The 19,733-nt window shown below is 54.7% G+C and overlaps 9 protein-coding genes across 9 annotated transcripts; 4 read left to right on the top strand and 5 right to left on the bottom strand.

The window, feature by feature from the left end:
• Window positions 1–449: 449 nt before the first annotated feature.
• ColSpa_12050 (uncharacterized protein) lies at window positions 450–1,349 on the top strand (the record flags this gene model as incomplete). Its single annotated transcript, XM_049278262.1, has 1 exon — window positions 450–1,349. The coding sequence occupies one exon, from the start codon at window positions 450–452 to the stop codon at window positions 1,347–1,349; it is 900 nt and encodes a 299-aa protein (XP_049134219.1).
• A 229-nt stretch (window positions 1,350–1,578) lies between these two features.
• On the bottom strand, window positions 1,579–2,737 carry ColSpa_12049 (26S proteasome regulatory subunit rpn-8; the record flags this gene model as incomplete). The annotated part of the gene is made up of 3 exons (XM_049278261.1): window positions 1,579–2,157; window positions 2,213–2,484; window positions 2,551–2,737. The coding sequence occupies 3 exons, from the start codon at window positions 2,735–2,737 to the stop codon at window positions 1,579–1,581; spliced, it is 1,038 nt and encodes a 345-aa protein (XP_049134218.1).
• Window positions 2,738–4,093: 1,356 nt separating this feature from the next.
• Window positions 4,094–5,168, top strand: ColSpa_12048 (adenylate kinase; the record flags this gene model as incomplete). Its single annotated transcript, XM_049278260.1, has 4 exons — window positions 4,094–4,250; window positions 4,329–4,381; window positions 4,456–4,676; window positions 4,709–5,168. 4 exons carry the CDS (start codon window positions 4,094–4,096, stop codon window positions 5,166–5,168), a joined length of 891 nt encoding a protein of 296 aa, XP_049134217.1.
• Window positions 5,169–6,597: 1,429 nt separating this feature from the next.
• On the bottom strand, window positions 6,598–9,572 carry ColSpa_12047 (protein Hook 3; the record flags this gene model as incomplete). The annotated part of the gene is made up of 6 exons (XM_049278259.1): window positions 6,598–6,765; window positions 6,931–7,033; window positions 7,125–7,297; window positions 7,334–9,064; window positions 9,140–9,388; window positions 9,531–9,572. 6 exons carry the CDS (start codon window positions 9,570–9,572, stop codon window positions 6,598–6,600), a joined length of 2,466 nt encoding a protein of 821 aa, XP_049134216.1.
• Window positions 9,573–12,162: 2,590 nt separating this feature from the next.
• On the bottom strand, window positions 12,163–12,505 carry ColSpa_12046 (uncharacterized protein; the record flags this gene model as incomplete). The annotated part of the gene is made up of 2 exons (XM_049278258.1): window positions 12,163–12,262; window positions 12,321–12,505. The coding sequence occupies 2 exons, from the start codon at window positions 12,503–12,505 to the stop codon at window positions 12,163–12,165; spliced, it is 285 nt and encodes a 94-aa protein (XP_049134215.1).
• Window positions 12,506–13,972: 1,467 nt separating this feature from the next.
• On the bottom strand, window positions 13,973–14,806 carry ColSpa_12045 (uncharacterized protein; the record flags this gene model as incomplete). Its single annotated transcript, XM_049278257.1, has 1 exon — window positions 13,973–14,806. The coding sequence occupies one exon, from the start codon at window positions 14,804–14,806 to the stop codon at window positions 13,973–13,975; it is 834 nt and encodes a 277-aa protein (XP_049134214.1).
• A 612-nt stretch (window positions 14,807–15,418) lies between these two features.
• On the top strand, window positions 15,419–15,966 carry ColSpa_12044 (40S ribosomal protein S23; the record flags this gene model as incomplete). The annotated part of the gene is made up of 2 exons (XM_049278256.1): window positions 15,419–15,665; window positions 15,788–15,966. The coding sequence occupies 2 exons, from the start codon at window positions 15,419–15,421 to the stop codon at window positions 15,964–15,966; spliced, it is 426 nt and encodes a 141-aa protein (XP_049134213.1).
• A 272-nt stretch (window positions 15,967–16,238) lies between these two features.
• On the bottom strand, window positions 16,239–17,075 carry ColSpa_12043 (4-hydroxybenzoate polyprenyltransferase, mitochondrial; the record flags this gene model as incomplete). Its single annotated transcript, XM_049278255.1, has 1 exon — window positions 16,239–17,075. One exon carries the CDS (start codon window positions 17,073–17,075, stop codon window positions 16,239–16,241), a length of 837 nt encoding a protein of 278 aa, XP_049134212.1.
• A 1,150-nt stretch (window positions 17,076–18,225) lies between these two features.
• Window positions 18,226–18,756, top strand: ColSpa_12042 (uncharacterized protein; the record flags this gene model as incomplete). The annotated part of the gene is made up of 1 exon (XM_049278254.1): window positions 18,226–18,756. The coding sequence occupies one exon, from the start codon at window positions 18,226–18,228 to the stop codon at window positions 18,754–18,756; it is 531 nt and encodes a 176-aa protein (XP_049134211.1).
• Between the last annotated feature and the right edge of the window lie 977 nt (window positions 18,757–19,733).

Raw genomic sequence — 19,733 nt, 5'->3', positions numbered from 1 at the left:
GGAATAGAGCAGAAGGGGAAATACTGGATATGGAGCAATGGATTCGAGCGAATATTTGCTGTACTATTATGCCTTTTTGCGGCGTACATAATGCGATTAGACAAAAGCCTTAAGGCGGCAAAACTCACAAAGAGCTTTTTTTATCTGTTTGTCTTTTGGGGTCTATCCGTGCACCGAATATGCCGTATTGAGACTTACTTAGGCTACCATCACCACAGTGTGGAACGATCTAAGGGACGAGAACTCAGAGACGAACATCTCTTGAAATCCCCTCGACTATTCCTAATTAAAATAGAAAAAGGCATAAGATATAAAGTTAGCTTCAATGAGGTACCTCCGAGCCCAAAGAACACAATAGCTCGCAGTCATTTTCACCACCCGTGAGCGACTGAACTTCAACCTCCTCACTTACAGACCACAGCCTGCAGACAAGCCCCAACGCGAGCATAATGGCATTCTCGCAAACACCCTCACCCTCGACCCGCCTTCCCGCACCTCGAATCGTAATCACAAACCTCATCAACTCCCTCGCATCAGCCTCGCTCCTACCACCGTCATCATCCACAGTCCCGGCAGGCGGCGGAGGCGACACACAAAACCCGCTCAAATCCCTCCCGCAATCCCACCGTCCGCTCCTCGTCACCCTCCACGTCCTCTTCCCGTCCCTAGTCCTCCCGGCGCTAGACCTCCTGGACCGTAACCTCGTCACCCGTGTGGTCCCGGAATTCGCTTCGCCCAGCGGCGGCAGCGGGCGGGAGGGAAACGACCCCGCCAACCCCGCACCCGCCCACCATCACCACTCCCCCGAGCGCGCCCACGACGCTGCCGCCGCCGCCGCCGCCGCCGATGGCCAGGGGTCCTCACCACCCTTCCCTTCTCAGAGCCCTCAACACCCCAAGAAGGAACCCCGACCGTCCCCGGCCGCATTCCACCTCGTCCGCTCCGTGGCTTCGACAATGTCCCGCCGGAGTCACGCCGTTGCGACATCGGCCTCGGCGTTGACTACGTACCTCGTCCGGCTCGACGCCTGGAACTGTACGTGCGCCAACTTTGCCTTTGAAGCATTTCCTGCCGGTGCGGGTGCGGCTGGTGCTGCTACCGCGGGAGGAGGCCTCGAGGACGAAATCATGGAAGCCGATGCGGCTGAGGACTCCGAGGGGGAGGGCGGAGTGGGTGACTGGCAATTTGGAGGCCTGAGCCTGGACGGGATAGATATTGGTGGCGTGCCCTGCTGCAAGCACTTGCTTGCCTGTTTGCTGTCTGAGCAGTGGGGGAATGCGCTGGGGAAGTATGTCACGGAGAGGAGAGTGAGCAGGGAGGAGATGGCGGGGTTGGTCGCCGAGGTCTGACTTGATCACGAGACCAACAACGAAATAAGAACACCTCCGAATCATCAGTCAAAACATGCTATCATTGTACAAGGCACACTCTTTTCTTGCGAATATGCCTGTTCCCCACCGGCCTGCCCTCCTGGACGCCGAGATATTATGACATGCCCACGTCCCAATGTCTATCGCGGGTATCAGTTCCCGTGTGAGTGTTGTGTTTCCCCCGTGCGCTACGTCACCAAGTAGTCGTCTATTTCTTCTTCTCCTTGGCCTCCTTGTCCTTGTCAGACGTCTCCTTGTTCTCGCCGTTGACACCGTTCGCCTTCTCGTCCTTCTTCTCGTCCTTGCCGTTCGCCTCGTCCTTCTTGGCCTCCTTCTCCTCCGCCTGCTGCCGGTTCTGGATCTTGTTCTCGATAAGGTCGTGGAAGGCCGTAATGGCGCGGATCAAACTGCTGAGGTAGATGGCCATGAGCTGGTCGTTGGTCTTAATGCTCATGGCGTGGGAGAGCTCGCCGCCGCTCGACTTGCCGTCGCCCTTTGGCGTTGACAGGTTGGGCAAGAGGTTGAAAACATCTTGGAGGTTGCCCAAGATGGCGTGGTTGACGGGGAGCTGGCCCTCGAGGACCTTCTGAAGGTATGCGCCAATATCGCGGAGGCGGAGGTGCAGTCCCTGGAGGGACTGGAGCTGGTTTGTTATTCTCGTTGAAAGAGTTCCAACCGCGACGTCGCGAATGTCACGGAGGAGGTGCTCGACACCAATCTCCTCTGCTTCCTCGGCCTCGATAATCGACGGGGTGTGGACGAAGGTTCGTGACGTGGTAGTGCCGTCCTGCAGTCGTGTTAATTAGTCCAAGGCCCCGGTTGCGCAATGATGGGGCACTCACATCCTTGATCTCCTCCACGGCGAAGTACGCATCTGTCGGCACACCCGCCTCCTTCGGCTGGACATCAATAATGACTAGGAGAGGGTTGGGGTTGTAGCGTTTGAAGAGCTCGTTGATCTCGAGGTCGGATGCCCGCAGCTTAGGGCCGGAGTGATACCAGCCGATCAGCTTTTCCCTTGCGTTGACCTTCTTGAACATGTCGTTCATTCCCTCGACGTAGTTATGGTCCAAGAACCACACTGAGGGGTCCTTGTCATCTTCCTCGAAAGGCACTGCACGGGTTGGTCAGCTTCCTGGGAGCCGGACTCATGATTCGCAAACAGGCAAAGCGCGCATACCTGCAAAACTGTTGGATACGCGGACGTTGTTGCCATCATTTGAACCCAACAGGACACCCACTACTCTTCGTTTCGATCCCTTGACTACCGCACGGTTGTAGTGGTCGACAACGGAAAGAAGTACGAGAGGGGCAACGGAGACATTCCGCTGGACGAGAGACAGAGTCTCCGCGGTGGTGGCAGGCATGATAGGGGTGTTGTCGTAGCTTCGTGAGGTTGATTGGGTTCAGGATCGTGAGGAGATGGAGGAGGTTTGGCGAGGCGGCGGTGGATTTGGTTTGTAGTGTGGTGTTGCAAGGTAGTGGTGGTGTCGTAACTGCTGAGGCTGCCTTCCCGCCCAGCTTAGCTACGAATCGGGCCTAGGTGCTAGCAAAGCTCGAGCCTCGCCAGATCACGTGTGTTTCTGTACAGTCAGCACGGGGAAGCCGCAATGTCTTTGACCGAAAGCAGGAAAATGACACTAGCCACAGTTCGGCCTGTGCCACAGTGTTAGGTAGCATGTGGAAATCCTTAGTCATCAAACATTGAAGATGCGCCCTGGATAGCCGAGTCCGGCGTCGGCCCAGCTGGATCCATCCATTCCATGCTCACTGGCATGACTGAGTAAGGAACCACCAAAAGTTGACGTCGGATTTTATTCCATCTAGACCAAGTGACTAGTAACAGCTGAACACGAAGCCATTGAGGCGTTCGGAGAATTGCGGGTGACTGGGATTCCCCTAAGAGGCTCACATGTCGCGCCAAGATGGCACCAAAAGCACCTCGAAGCCGTGGGCACCAACCACAAAAAACCTGACCCAGTGACCTCATACCATGAAGGCGTACCATCCGGTGCGCCGGGGGCACCTTTGGAGAGCTTCTGGTGCTGTCTCTTATCCGCAAGCTACCTAGCTCGCAGGACCAATCCTCGCGTTACTATCCCCCGATGTAGACGGTACGTATCCGCGCTGGACCTCGGCGGAGAGGCAACGGCGAGCGCCGACCAATGATGCGTTGAGCGCTGTAACGGAAGCGCGACCAGTGGCACCAAGGCGGAAATATGGAGGGCGCTGTTACGCTGCGAAACAGCCGAACGAACGCCTGCCACCCTGTTCCCCAGCAGAACGCCCAGCGGTCCCCAGCGTCCAGAGCTGGCCAATCAACAGCGTCGATAATGGCACCGGGGCCGCTAGGTGGCCTGTCACCTGCACTCAACGGGACCACTTTCGCAGACAAGCAGGCACTGGGAGCCGGGAGGTGAAAGCAACAGGCGCAAAGCTCGGTACGGCGTAGGTGGTACCTGGCACAACTGGAGACGGAACCTGGGCGACTTGGCCAGCCAGGACCTCGCAACGATTTCTCAACCTCTTTCGCAATTATTTTTCCCGCAAGGCTTTAGTTCGCACTTACTCCCCAGTCCTTCCATCCTCTTAACCTCGACTCCATCACCCTCTCCTCTCCTCTCTGCCTCTTTTTTCTTGCTTCTTGCATCTCTTCGCTCCTCCTCCCTTCCCCTTCCGTTAGCCTCGGTCCGGCCATACCAACACCTTCACAAGCCGTCAAAATGAGCAGTCTCGTTGAGGAAGCAGTCAAGAAGCTGACCAGCACGGTCGAGAGCCTCGAGTCCAGAATTAAGTCTCTGGAGGACCGCGCCGCCGGCGGTTCTGGCAAGCCTACCACCGAGGAGGTTCGCATGATCCTCATCGGCCCCCCCGGTGCCGGTACGTAGCTCCAATTGAGTGCCTTTTCGCACGTGCTGTTACGTCGCGGTGATGCTGATTGCTGATGTTCCCGCACAGGCAAGGGCACCCAAGCTCCCAAGATCAAGGAGAAGTTCAACTGCTGCCACTTGGTAAGTCAATTGGCCTCGTCTTGCTTGCTGCTGTGCTCTGTATTATTTTTCTGACTGTGGATTTCCAACTCCAGGCTACTGGCGACATGCTGCGATCCCAGGTCGCCAAGAAGACTCCGCTCGGCCGGGAAGCCAAGAAGATCATGGACCAAGGTGGTCTTGTCAGCGATGACATTGTCATTGGCATGATCAAGGAGGAGTTGGAGAACAACAAGGAGTGCAAGGGAGGGTATGGCGCTTTTCTCTGCCGTGTCGGAGCCGGACGGACGACCGGAAGGCTTCCGGACACCACGACGTGAGAGCATTTGCTGACCGCGACAATCGTAGCTTCATCCTTGACGGTTTCCCCCGCACCGTCCCCCAGGCCGAGGGCCTCGACGCTATGCTCAAGGCGCGCGACCAGAAGCTCCAGCACGCTGTTGAGCTGCAGATCGACGACTCTCTGCTCGTCGCCCGCATCACTGGCCGCCTGGTCCACCCCGCTAGCGGCCGCAGCTACCACAGCACCTTCAACCCTCCCAAGGAGTACATGAAGGATGACGTTACCGGCGAGCCCCTCATCCAGCGCAGCGACGACAACGCCGAGGCCCTGAAGAAGCGTCTGTCCACCTACCACTCCCAGACCGCCCCGGTCGTCGGTTACTACAAGCAGACCGGTATCTGGAAGGGCATCGACGCCTCGCAAGAGCCCGGCCAGGTCTGGAAGAACATGCTCGAAATCTTCGACTCCCAGCGCAAGGGTGGCCACGCCTCCGGTATTCTCAGCCGCATTGCTGGCAAGAACTAGACGAGCAAGGCTTGAAGAGCCTTGCTCAACCCCCGCGCGCGACGCCGCTGCCCTGGTTGTCACCGCCCTGCGCGCAGTGACCACGAAGAAAACGAGAGGGTTTATTCGCAACGTCCTGTTTTTGGCCTCCCCCCTGTGATGCATTATCGCCTTCGGAATCCACGGCCGGGAAAAGGAGGGCGTGGATCGGAGGAACTTTTTTATGGAACTTTTTATGGATCATGAAACGGACTGGAAAGGGATTCATCCTCGTCACTCCCCGTCCTTGCTGCTTGAATTGAAGCAAGCTGGCTTCATTTTTGGCGTTCGACGCGGCCAGACTTCTCGCATTTTCTCTCCCCAACCCCCGTCAAGGACCAGTTGTATCGTGTAGAAAAACCCTCATCGCACGCTTGTATGTAAAAACACAACTTTACTGTCTCACTAATTACCATAACCGGCGGTTTGCAGTTGGATGGCCAACCATTTCTACCCAAGGAACCTCTCCACGTGCAACATTTCGTGACAACGCGTTGTGGGTGGGTGGCCGGACGCGTAAAGGAACACTCTGGCCGCATTCAGGCTTTGTCGGTGCTTCTCAAAGAGGCGAAAACAGTGGGGCCGCCTTCCCCGACTTCCCGTCGTCTCCTGAGCGCAGCAGCCGGCGCCCGCAACTTCGTCGTCATTGCTCACTCATCCAACGTTGTCCGCCTGAGCCGAGGGTCAAGTGATTGAGACAATGTGTTGCATCTCCGGGATGTTCGGTTACCGTTCATAGACGGCCCGAAAATCGGTGGCTCTGTCCATAGCAGGCGCGTACGTCAGACGGGCTCCTGTGACAGCAAAAGGAAAAGCAAAAACAAAGCGTGGGTCGCATGGCTCCATGGGATGCAAAGCCAGAGAACCGAGGGTGTGTTTATACTGAATTCTTTCTAAACCCAAGTACGGCTTGTAAACCTCCCAGACGCTAGTAGTTATATTACAAAGGCAAAGGAGATAGGGTAGCACGGCGAGAAAGGAGTAAGGAGACTTTGCAATGTTCGCACGTAAGAAGCGAAAAGAAAGGAGACCCCGCGACGACAAAAAAAGAGAAAATACCGCCCAAGCTGCTACGCAGTGCAATGCAATGCCTTCCTATTCCCAAGATGCAGGCCAGCCACAAGCCGTCCATCCCCTATGTTTTCGCCAAGAAGAAGAAACCGGGCTGAGGAAAGAAGAAACCCAAAGGACAAAAGACAGCAAAGGCCAACGACACGGTGCTTTCTCCTACCCAGCGTAACGTCAGGTGAAGCCAGGCGACAAAGGTGACGAAAAAGGTGTGATGAGAAGTAATGTATTTACAAAGGGGGAACCTGAGTCGTCAAATGTTATGCAGGGGCCGGGTACAACGCCAAGCAGGTGTAAAGTCGCTTCATCTCCTAGGAGTAGCTACAGTTTTCTCCCGTCAGTCCTAAACAACTACAATTAGGGCGAAGAGAAGGAACTTACCGTTGACCATCTGCCTCTGCTTACCCAGCCAGCTCTTGGGCATTTCATTGCGCCTCTGCAGCACGACGTGATTGCTCTGGATACGACTGGTAAGATCGTACCACGCCGTGGCGATGAGGGCGTTCTCGCGCTGGAGATTTTTGATGATTTGGTCGCTCGCAGCCTTTTCGAAATCGTTAGCTCGAGGACCCTTCAATCTCACAACATCATGACGAGAACAAGAACAATTCTTAGAAAACAAGATAATCAAGGGTTCGTCATGTATCACTGATATCCAAATGGATTGGAAACGTACCTTTTGCGCTGCGGCGGCTTCCCCGCCCTCGGCTGCCTTAAGCTTCCGCTGCAAGTCGTATTTGTCTTGCTCCGACTTCTCCAATTGCTGAAAGAAGAAACAACTGTCAGCCATAACCGCATCATATCATACACGTCGTACAAAGTGTCCATAAAGGATCGCATCAACGCTTAAGATCGAAACGTATCCCTGACCGTCCAAACATCCTCTTCCACCATCTCTTCTTAGGCTCTTGCGCGAACCCCGACTGGATAGGAAGATGGACGTGGGAATGGCATGAGGGAGCTCTGGCCCGAAAATTCGGGTTGCTGTCATACAAGACGGCGTCCGAGGGAACGGCAGGCATCTTGGGTACGCCGACTTCGGGCTGTCGCGGAATGAAGGATTTGTGGAGTTTACTCACCGACGTGCGCTCCTTGAGTCTGACGCGTAGCTTCTCAACTTTGTCCTGAAGCTTCTGGACGACCTCGGTGGGCTCAGCTCCGTCTTGCCGTCCCTCCTTGGCCTCGTCCAGGTCTTTGCGCAACTTGTCCTTCTCAAGCAGGGCGTTGATGAGTGAACTGCGCTGCTCTTCAAGGTCGGTGCCAAGGTTCTTGAGCTGTTGGCGCGCGGCCTCGAGTTCCTCCCTGATGGACCCTGAGATGAGCTGGTCAGTAGACTTGAGTTCCTCGAGGGCTTCGACGCTGTCCTTCGCAACGGCGGAGAGATCGGTTCTCGCGCTAAGGAGCTCGCGATCCTTGTCTGCCAGCTGCGCTTGAACCTCGTTTAGTCGTCTCTTTTCGCTTTCAAGTTCGTGTGTCTTCTGGGCAATTTGGATCCTCAGGTTGGCTAGTACTTCGCTGTGATAGTAGTCTTGAGTTAGCACTCTACCCAAGCCTAGTCGCATGGCTTCGTCAACAATTTTCACTAACTTTTGGCCGCTGCTCTCGATCAGAGCACTGATTTGTGCCTCCGCAAGCTGGTGCTTCTCAAACGTGTCGTTATAAGTTCCCTGGATACGCTCCCGTTGCCTACGCTCCTCCTCAAGCTCTTGTCGTAGCCGAGCGTTCTCTGAAGCGGAGCCCATACCGCTACGAAGCAGGTTGTTCTCAGCCTTAAGGCGCGAGATCTCGAGTGCAGGGTTAGGGGCGGCGCTACCGCCAGCACCCTCGAGCTCCTCCTCGAGACTGAAGCCTGCGGTCCCAGCATCGGGCGACAAAGCCGATTGTGATCCGGAGTTGATCTGGTCCTGCAATTCGGCGATTAGTCGCTCATCAGAGAGACGCTGAGCGTCGAGAGTCGCCAGACGGGCTCTCAACTGCTGAGTGTCGTCGTGAAGAGCCCTCCGCTGTGCGTCCAGCTCAACGTACTGCAGCTCATAGTCTCTGAGCTTGGAAGCATACTGCTCGTTGGTCTGCTCCAACGCCTGGTTCCTCTTCAGGACCTTCTCGTATTCGATTAGGTCGCGCTGCATCTGCTCCTTCTCATACAGCAGGTTGTCCATCTCCTTTGATAATGTGGACTGTGCCTCGAGCTTCTGCTTGTACCGCTCCACCATGTTGGCCTTGCGAGAAAGCTCCTCGTTCTTGAACCGCAGCTCCTTCACCTCGTCGTCAAGGGTCTCAAGCTTCTGGGTTTTGGACTTGAGCGCCGAGACCTCACTCATCAACCGCTCCTTGGTGATGCGATCGTCCTCGGCCTGGGCCTCCTGGTTGGCAATAAGCTCGTCTTGTTCGCGCAGCTTGAGCTCCAACGATCTGATGACCTCCTTTCCAGCACCATCCTGGGCACTGTGGAACGCCTCCAGCTCTCTGCCCTTCCGCACAACCTCCTCTTTCAAGTCGTCGTAGCTCTCCTGTAAGTGACCCAAGCGTGTTTCCATATCTGCCAGCAGTTTTCCCTTCTTGTCCAGATCAGAGCGGAGGCGGATGTTGTCAGCCTCCATGGCAAGGTCGGCATCGTGGCTTTCGTGACCGACCTCTGAGGCCTCCTCCAGGTCCTGAGCCTCGGCCTCGTCCATCGCTGTCTTCATGTCCTGTGTAACCCGTTGCAGCTGCATAAGGTTCGTTTTGTCTGTAATGTCGCGGGTAATTCGCATGACGTATCGCTCGTTGTTGCTACCGAGCATCGCTATGGCGAAGAGCACGGCGAGAAGCTGTGAGGCACACCTTGTTAGCCGGATTGTGCGTTCACGTCGACGACGCCGGGACTGGCCCGGGTAGGAGCATACCTTGCTGATGGCTTCGGGTTGTGCTTCTCTCGCCCTGGGGCGGATATCGGCGAGCTTGGTCTGGCGGATGAGGCCGGGGCACTCGCGGTAAACTAGCCTAGTGATGCCTTTGTAGACGTCGTAAAGCTCGCCCTCACTAGTGTTGGAGTCGAAGGAGGGGTCCAGGTCCTGGAGGACCTGGGACAGGAGGTGGCCATCGAGGAAATCCGTTATCGAGTCGGCTTTTTTATCAAGGGGAAATGTGTTCGCCTGTGAAAAAGTAATGGGTCAGCATAACACATCGTGACAGTAAAGCAGCATGGAGCAAGCACAATGGGGAGGGGGATATGACACAGGTGACGGGGAAATTAGGGATGCTGTCTGGAGGGGAAGCTCGAGGACGCCGACTTACCCATTGCACCAGCGCGGCCTGCGCGCTCTCTGAGTACGGCATGATGCCCCCGTCTACTGGGTCGTGACGTGCGTCGTCGGTCGTCGTGTTCGTCGTGTGTCGTTTCTTCGTCGGTTATTCCTGGGCGAAGATGTCTATGGGGGGTTTGATGATTGTATGGGGAGCAGCACGTGGGAAAGTGAGATGGTCTCTCCTCCGGTTCCACTATGTTTGGCGTCGTATCGTGGTTCGTGGTGGTTGAGAGTCAAAGCGGTAGGGGAATTGTGGTTCCATGGGCCCGGCAAGCTCGCATCGCAAAGGGGCCGGCAGATTTAGGGGCAAGGAAGGATGTTATTAAAGGTTCAGGTCGCGGAGTCAAGAGTCGAATGGCCTCTCTCCGCGGGAAGGGCGGTGAAAGGAATGCAGAAAAGAGCCTTGTCTGCGCACAGTCGAAGACAAGGGCCGGAAATTCGAGAGGTGCCTTTGTCTCTCGTGTCTCGACTCTAGTTGGTGCCGTGGTTATCATCCCAAACTTTCCAAGACAGGTGCATTGTTCCTGTCGTTCCGTTTCTGTCGAATCCACACTCAATCTTGCATAGGTTGGCCGACCTACATCGAGCTCATCTCTTATCGATTGGCAGCAGTCAGCTAAGGAAATTTGTCTCGGTGCGCGTAGTGCGCAACTACCGCCGTTGTACGGTACCTAGTGCATGCACCTTATCTCAGACAGTCCTCTGGCAAAAAGGGGGCTGGTGGGCAGTACCTACAATCGTCTCTCGCCGTCCAGCAAGAAGACATTATGTATGTACATCATTTTATTAAGGTACCTCCCGCCCCCAAGCCCGAAACTCGAAGTGACGCGAAGCGGGACGGAAGTCCAGGATGCGACAGTGGGGCGGCCGCTCTCATCTCGAACCAAGCCCTCTCAGTGACCACTGACAGCTTGACTACCGGTACTGACTCTTGAGTCGCCGACCCCTGGTGAATGCAATGCTGGATGCCGGCACGTAGTGTACTTCATACCGAAAAAAGGACCCAAACACGAGCTGCAACGGCTTGACATTCGGGGTTCTTTGACTTGTGGCTTTGCATTAGCACATCGTAAATCCCGACGGCTTTGCTTTTCGTTGCCTCCGAAAGAAGGTTGGGTTGTCTCTGCTCGAGTATTGATGGGTTAAATGACACCAACAGAAAGAACAACGAAGTTGTTCCACATTCGCATTAATTCTTGGACAATGCCATCCGTCTTCGAAGAACCCAACCACAGTTGAAACCGTTTCTTGTCAACAACATCGAACACGGTAAAAGAAAAAAGACGAGAAGAAGAAAGCAGAAAAACAGTTGTGTCCTCGAGGCAGACTTGCTCTGCATATCTTCGAGGTTCGCCGTGACTGGTCCTCTTTTCGATACCACTCTCCCGTGCCCGTCAGAGCAGCTTTTTGGGCCGGATCTGAGGTGATATTGACAGCAACGGTTGGGAAGAGGTTGGTTGGTTGCCATCCACCCATCGTAGGATTGCACCGGATTGCTTTGAGCCCCTTTTCAACGGCTCTGTGCATGTCCAACGAACCAACCGAGACTGAAGGATCGAGTTGCTAGCCCCTCTTAGGAGGCCCTCCTCTCGATTTGAAGACCTAGAGTCACTGCGTCTTGCTCGTTATTGAGCCTCTGATATCATCCTCGTGCAGTGCGCTTTGACTCGTCTGTGACATGGACGGGAGCTATTCTGCCTAGCGCAGTTAGAGCATTGCGCGGGCATTTGATGCACCGTCTCTCGTCCTCTTGGGACCACCCGGGTTTATTATACCTCAGGTCGTCCTGTTGCACTGCGATCAAGCACCTGCAGAGAGCAGCTTCCAAGACGATGCTTCAACTTGTCCAGCTGAGATCGCAGCTGTCCAGTGACATTTTTGTCCTTTACCAAAAAAATCAAAAATCGATTGACGATCCCGGGCTGGCAGTGGAGAAGGAACACAGGCTAGAAGACTCAAAATCCGCTTTTGATCTGCGCACCTGCCTTTCGCTCACGATTTCTCCCCACTCATCAGGCACATCGCCCGAGAATTGGTCCTAGGAGGGTTAGATGTGCCCACGAGGCCCGGATATGTCATCAATGCCTCGCCCATGTGGTTATCAGCCGCATTCGGCTCTGGCCTTTACAACGACAACCCTCGGCCGTAAGCAACATGACGTCGATCCTTGGACAACGGTGAGCCTCCATTATTCTAGGAGGAGTCGCAGGCCCAACCATCAGTCCAGCTTGAGTCATGGATAGGTAGGTAATGCCATGAAATTGATATTGGGTTTTGTTTGATTTGCAGCTTGGAAAAGAATTCAGCCATACGCGGCCAAAGCCTTCTCGCAGCCCTACATAAAAGGATGCCCGAAGACACTGATGAAACGGTCGCAAACTCCTAGACTCCGTAGTGGGTAAACCGTCTATGACGAAAATGGGGAAAGTAAGTGCCTCCTTGCCTGTCCCTGTCGAAACCACCAGGGAAAGGGGGGGCGGATATCATTGTCCTCGTGACCTAGTCCAGCCAAAGTCTTTTTCACACGTTGTCGTATCCTTCTTAGTCGCGCGCATCGCAAGAATCGTGTCGCAAGTTTTGCTGGCGGGTTGATGTATCCGTTTCGATTGATGATGCGTTGCTTACGAGCCGGTAACGGTGTGGTCCTCATCGATTACAAGGCCTTCGCTGAAAGCCTGGACAGACTCGAGGACCTTGACGGGAGTGACGCAAGCGAAACCCCTGGCATTATGTTAGCTTCTGTGACGCAGCGCCCGCATTGCACGACAGCATCGCTTACCTGATGAGAGAATAGGTGTGGGTAATCTGGCCACCAGCGTCAATAATGGACTGCTTGGCCTTTGCGATGATATCGTCACTGATAGAGTCGGACTGTGCCCAGATGATGACGGACTTCATCTGGTCGACGGCGAGGACGCCGGGGACGACGGCAAGAGCGGCGACGAGGAACGCGGAGGGTCTCATGATGGCGGGTTGAGGGATTTGGGGTTGTCGAGTAAGACGGGTTCCAAGATTGTTTGTTGTCGTAAGCTTTGGGTGCGACAGTAGGCACTATGTATCGGTGGTGGTACGTTCGGTGCGGTCGGGTATCGATCAATATCGGGAATGGGCGAAATAGCGGTATGCTTCAGGAAAGGCTGGATGTAGACGAAGGCACCTAGGGGTCCTGTGGGGGAGTTCGCGGGTATTAAATCGTTCTTTGCTGGAGAATGTGAATGGCGGGTTGGTGAGGATGGGTGGATGCAAGGAGCAAGTTCAGGCTAGACGGTAACGGACTGGACCTTGGATATTGATATCCGGCCGCCTTTGTCATAGGCTCGTCGCTTAACGGACGGAGACACAGCGCGGCAGGTACCTAGATTGGCAGTAACCAGCCGAACCTTCCTTAACACCTGCCCCGTCGGTACCAACGGTATCCCCCAAAAGCAAGGCCGTCCCAGCTGGCTATTGGCTTAACAGGTGACCTGTCGAGCACCGTCATTGGGTTCAGCCCCTCCATCTCCCAGGTTCCAACCAGCAGCCATCACTGCGGTGGGAACCGGCAGTGATGGGACAACAGTGACGCTAGCAATCTGTATGCACATGTGCGTCCCATCTCTGGCCATCGTTTCCGTCTCACTCTCGACTCTTGGTGGCGACGGTCTTGGCGTAGCTTTCCAGTTACGACTGTGCAACAGAAGTTCCCACATCGCTGCACCCTCTGCGTCCTGTTCCTTCGTCCTATCAAGAGTCAAGCACTCCCTGTCTGGAAGGTCCCACGAAACCTAGGCCACATTACCTCCCGGTCTGATGTGGTGCTCTCAGACAAACACTCACTTCACCACCTCATCGGCCGTTGCGTCGTGGCGTTGTGGCCATTGACCGGATTACCACGTTGAACCCGGAGATGCAATCACCTAGGCTTCGATGGCACTATCGGCCGTTCGGTGTTCCCGCAGGTCCCGCTGCGAGCCGGCCACAAGTTAGCGAATATGGTGACATTGATGTAGCCGGTTGGGGAAATGGGTGTATAGATGGTTGTCTGTCGTCACCCGACTCGTGTGTAATTACTATCTGCATTCCTCCCGCCGGCGCAACCGAGGACGGGAGTAGCGGCCTCCAAGGGTGTATTTGTTTGAACACCCTGCAAGACCCTACAGAACACATTGGTCTCATCACAGCTGCTGTCATCGAGCAAATCGAAACATTCGTTGCATGATTATTTTTTACTCTTTGTGGCCGTTAAGGAGGTACAGAACCCGCCTTGTCTAGGCGACCTTGCATGGATGTCTTCCCATCTTCTCCATGGGCGTGCATGTGATCCTCAACGCCGATTCATGAACCCCAAATAACAAACTCCAACCCCCAAATTGTCGAGAAAACAGCATCGGTGTAATGCAGACTGCCGATACCGTACGTCGTCGCGAAGAGCCCCATGACCCTCCGAGGACTCTACCCTTTTGCACTGCCTGCCATGCTATCGTTTTCGCCCCAGATGTCCTTGGTCTCTTGTTCGACAGCTCGCATTGCAACAGCAACATCCTCGAGTTTGGCAACGACGTCAATAACGCCCTGGTTGACCCGTTGGAAGTACCGATCGTTGGCCTCGCGCCTCTTTCGTGCCAGCAGGATGTCCACCTCCGTCTCTTGCTCGAGCTTAGCACCAAGGCGTTCTGTGCCTCCACTGCTGCCTGGGCGACCACTGTTGCTTCCTGTGCTTCGTGGACCCTCATTGCTGTCTGGTGTCACGCCCGTCTCTCCCAAGACCGCGCCCTTGAGGTTACGAACTTCCTCTCCGGCTGCTGATGTGCTGGAACGCTGTCCCGTCATCTCAATGGCCTCGTCCGCCTCGCTTCGTGCCCAGGCCTGTGCCAGAGCAATTTGGGCTGCCCTCAGCTCCTCTAGTTTGCGGTCGTGATCCGGGCCAAAGACGTGAGTTCCACCTGACGCGGACAACTCTACTTCTTCGAGCGTCGCCTGCATCTCGGCCCATAGAGCGTCGGTCCTGTCGGTGCTCCGGGTACTGGCGGATGTCTTGAGATTCCGGGCAGGACGAGCAACAGACGGCGTGACCACGGAGCCAGTGTGAAGAGATCCGTTGCGTTGCAGATTCAAGGCAGGCTGAGGTAGGGGTGAGACGCCTGCCGACGATGTCGCTGGCGCTCCCGGCGCTCCCGGCGCAAGAATACCCGGTAGCGAAGCATGAGAGGCGGCGGGAGATGGATGGAGAAAGAGGGATGGCGGAGGGTCGCGCTGTTTTCCTTTGCTCTTGGCTGATTGAGACATACCTACATGTTGTGTGTCGTCGTGAACATTCCTGAGTATGGACTTGGCATCTGAGACAGCGTCTCTCGAAGCTGATGGCATCTGATCGGATTGGCTGGACGCTTGAGATCAAGTTGCGGACCTGAGGGGTCACCCCTGGCAGAGCTCACAGAGAGACGTGGGGTCAAGGCTCCCCGTGTGAACACTCAACTCGGAGTAGAAGCGTGTGATTGGGCGAGCGCGTGCCCCGCTAAAGTCGCCAGACCCGGCCTTCTTCCGCTTGTTAACGCAAGGGAAGCACGAGCCATCCTCACGTGATTCAAAATTTGTCCCTCCTGCCTTGGTAGGGTTTTCGTGCCCTTCCGAAAAAATCGGTGGTGGTTTGTCAACCTGGAAGCGTAGCTTGGTCAATCTTTCGCAGCACGAGAGGCTCAGTCACCACCACCAAGTCAAGTCTCTCGATACCTCCCAACAAACCGGTACGTTACGCCCATCCTCCTAGGCACTCGCAGCCCGTCGCCGACGAACTTCCTTTTTTCCCCCAACGACCTCGACGAAATCCCACCGACTTGCCCCTCGAAAAAAAATATTACTTTGGAGCTTTGCAACTGACGATAATTCACATCAGCCATCATGCCTCGTGGACTCAATGCGGCGCGCAAGTTGCGCATGAACCGTAAGGACCAGAAGTGGGCCGACCTCGGATACAAGAAGCGCGCTCTCGGCACTGCTTTCAAGTCCTCTCCCTTCGGTGGTTCCTCCCACGCCAAGGGCATCGTCCTCGAGAAGGTCGGTGTTGAGGCCAAGCAGCCCAACTCCGCTATCCGAAAGTGCGTTCGTGTTCAGTTGATCAAGAACGGCAAGAAGGTCACTGCTTTCGGTACGATAGACCCCCGAACACCCCTCAACGAATATCAAATGGAGACGAATAGGATGGAACGATGGCTCAAGAGGATGCCATGGTGGCATGGGAACACTATTTACTGATATGCGTCTTTTTAGTCCCCAACGACGGTTGCTTGAACTTCGTCGACGAGAACGACGAGGTCCTCCTGGCCGGTTTCGGTCGCAAGGGCAAGGCCAAGGGTGATATCCCCGGTGTTCGCTTCAAGGTCGTCAAGGTCTCTGGTGTCGGTCTGCTCGCTCTGTGGAAGGAGAAGAAGGAGAAGCCCAGATCCTAAACGGGAGGCTTCGCGAAGCATGGGAAGGCAGTGGAAGAAAATTCGGCACTCGGAGTTTTACGCTTGCATTGGCATCAATGGGTTATGGTCCTGATACTGCGGGTAGACTTTGGTCGATGAAATAAAACATCATGAAAGTCACCTGACATGCGGCATTTCACACATCACACAAAAACGGGGTTATCGGGCGTGAACAAGAATCAGGAAATTCGATTCTATGTGCTATGAATACAGATGATGTTGGTACATTTTTCTCGCTGCGTCGGAGCCTTTTATTGCTTTTGGCCCTCTACGTCCTCCTTTCCGTCTCGAACATACCTTACAGTGTAATCGGCGGCGAGACCTAGGCTGACAACAACGCCGGTGATCCAGCAACCGTTGATGAACCACCACCAGCAGTCCTTGACGCTCTTCAGGTTGACACGCTTAATCATGACGCCAAGTGTCACTGCCGCTCCGCCGACGCTGCCGATGAAGAATGCTGGGCCAGCACCTGCGGCGAAGCCAGCAGCACTAAGAAGACTGAGCTGAACCGCGGCCAGCCCAGTCAGAACTTGCTTTGTCTCCGCGTCATGCTTCAGAGCAATACTCTTGATACCCGCCTTGGCATCGTCCTTGATGTCCATATGGGCGTAGATCATGTCGTACAGAATCGTCCAGGCGACATTCGAGGAGTACAGACAGGCCGCAGCCGTCAACGCCGCGCTGTTGGAGAGCAAGTCAATACCGAGAGCAGGGAAGCCCATCATCGCACCCCAGGAAAACGTCAGTCCCAGCACGGCCTGCGGGTAGTACGTAACCCGCTTGGCAAGGGGGTAGGATGCGACAAGGAGTAGACTTGGAATGCCGTAGAAGAGACAGGAGGTGGGAAACTGGAGGAGAATGCCCAGACCGGCCAGGAGCTGAGCTCCGGTGAAAGCGAGTCCTTGGAAAGGAGTGAGGGCGCCCCGCGCAATGGGACGGAATTTGGTCCTGGTAACATGGGGGTCGAGGTTGCGGTCCCAGAGATCGTTGATGCTGCAGCCGGCACTACGCATGATGAAGGCTCCCGAGAAGAAGAGGAGAGAAGTCCCAAGGACTGATCCTGGAGAAGCCATAGGAGCGGCCATTGGCGCGGCCATGAGAGTCGACCAGAGGCAGGGGAAGAAGAGGTAATAGGTTCCCGCCGGCTTATCCATGCGGGTGAGTTCAGCGTAAGGAACCCATGACGCAGGTAAGTAAGAGATAATACCTGTCTTGGGCGGGGAATAGACAGCCTCAGGGGAGGCTGGTGGTTCAGGTGCATCCTGGGTGACGGCAGTTGTGAGTCGTTCCTTTGATGTATGCAGGGCTGCCTGCTGGTGGTGTGACGGATTCCCAAGGGCAAGAGCCGTGGTCGCTCTCTTGTGCAGCTGTAGCCTTAGTCGTGACGTTGATGATACTGAAGCAGTCGCCGTTGTTCGTAACACAGACTGGTGTGCCACCCGCAAGGGGGCTCTCAGCAAGCTGATTTGTCTCATCCTCACTATCGTGGTGTTAGTTCAAGTTATGGTGTATTACTTTTCAATGACAGAATATCCAAAACTATAAAGCTTTTAAGAAGTGAAGTTATAATGAAACACATTTATCGGGTTATAGGAATAAAAAAAAAAAGGTATGTACACAATGTCCTGTGGTGACGCCAAGGATGGGCTCCCTCTGGCCCTTTTCAAAAAGGTATGGTAGACGCGCTGCTTACACGCGATGTGTAATGGAAAGCTGCAGGGGCAAAGGTTCGGGGCCTCGATCTTCGTATCCTTCGAGTTCCTAACTAACATATGAGATGATGGGGCTTACCAATATTAGGGAAATCAGGGTTATCTGATTTCCAGTTGTTCTTTTCACCAACTTTCCTATCTGTCATTGAGAGAATCGAAATTTGAGAGCTTCTATCGAAGGACTAGCAGGAAAGTGGACCGTGCACTCACTCAACGCATGATTGGCTGCGCATTTGACTTTCTATTGTCTCTCGTCCACCTTGAACCTTGTAATGGTCAGCCTTGCCTGACGCCACTTTCCGTCGACGCGCGACACGCCTTCCTGCGATCGCAGCGCCTTCAGCCGCGACCAACGCAACTTTTCTCGGACGCCTCTTCTTCCTCATACTAAGGCAGCCCGACGTGCTGTCAGTCGTCTCGCCCACGCTGAAGCACCTGTCACACTCGGCGTAATACGCATGAGTCTTTGACTGCCGCGTTCTTATCGATATCCCACCATGGACGGTGACCCGTAATCGTCAAGATGCCGACCTCAATGCATCCCCAGGCCAAGTTCGATCCGATTCCTCCGGACTTGGACCTCCACACACTCGTCGAGCGAACTCCGAACTTCGAATGGGTCCTCCGAATCTCTACTGCGCAGATCCAGGGCCTTGGCCCTCAGGAATTCGAGAAACTGGTGCAACTGCAAGTTATTCAAGGCGGGAAGCCGCTGGTCATTGAGAAATGGAATGACGTCCTTCCCCAATGGCTTTTCAGTGGCGAATGGCTGGAGAAGACCTACGACAAGAAGCGTACATGTGACTGTTTCCCTCGCAACCGAGCGGTAGCTAACACTGGAGCAGAAGAAAACGTTCGCGACATCACCGGTCAGACCGAAATCCCGATGACTATGGGCCACTACATGAGAGCTATGAAGCAGCTCACCAACCAATGGACCCCGAGCAACTACCGAGACGAGAGACGGCAACGCCTTTACCTGAAAGACATTGACTGCCCCCCGAGTGGCACGAGCATCTTCAAAAGGTCATCCCTCCGAACTTATTCTATATGAATGAGAACGTCACGCAGAAAGGAGCTGCCAATCCTCGAAACAACGATGTCTTCCACGGTCTCGGCGAAAGAGCGACATTGGCTCCCGCGGGCGACCTCATGTCAAGCCTGCCCGAAGAAATGCGAGCGCAGAACCTCATGTGTTACATTGGTCACGAAGGAACCTTTACTCCGGCGCATCGTGAAATGTGTGCCAGCCTTGGACAGAACATCATGGTGGAAGCTTCGGGCAGCGAAAACGGAGAGAAGCCAGGCAGCTCCATTTGGTTCATGACGGAAACAAAAGATCGAGAAGTTGTTCGTGAATACTTCCTTTCGATGCTCGGCCATGACATCGAAATTGAGAAGCATTTTGCGCAGATTAACGCTTGGAAGAAGGCCACCTTCCCTGTCTACGTTGTCGAGCAGAAACCTGGCGACTTTATCCTCATCCCACCTCTGGCTCCTCATCAGGTCTGGAACAGGGGCACCCGCACTATGAAGGTCGCGTGGAATCGGACAACAGTCGAGACCTTAGACATGGCACTCCATGAGGCTCTACCAAAGGCCCGACTTGTATGTCGCGACGAACAGTACAAGAATAAAGCCATCATCTACTATACGCTCAAGAAGTATTACGAGCAGATGGTGCAAGCAGAGGAGAAGGCTGAGATGGGAATTCTCGGTCTGGGATCTGAACTGTTTCGCTCTTCGTCACGATACAAACAGCTGGCCAAGGATTTCCGCCATCTCTTTGCGTTGTTTACTGAGATTCTCGTTGACGAGATGTTCGCTACCAAGGAGAAGAACGTTGAATACATCGAGTACGATTCTTGTGTCACATGCTCGTACTGCAGATCGAACATCTTTAACCGGTTCCTGACATGCAAACATTGTGTGCGAACTCTAATAAATGGCGACGAGGACGCATACGATGTCTGCATGGAGTGCTATGCCATGGGACGGTCCTGTGTCTGCATCTCCAACCTTCGATGGTGC

This window comes from Colletotrichum spaethianum (genome assembly GCF_022836535.1).
Source record: "Colletotrichum spaethianum MAFF 239500 DNA, contig56, whole genome shotgun sequence".
Taxonomy (NCBI): Eukaryota; Fungi; Ascomycota; class Sordariomycetes; order Glomerellales; family Glomerellaceae; genus Colletotrichum; species Colletotrichum spaethianum.
This window is presented reverse-complemented; position numbering and strand designations above follow the sequence as displayed.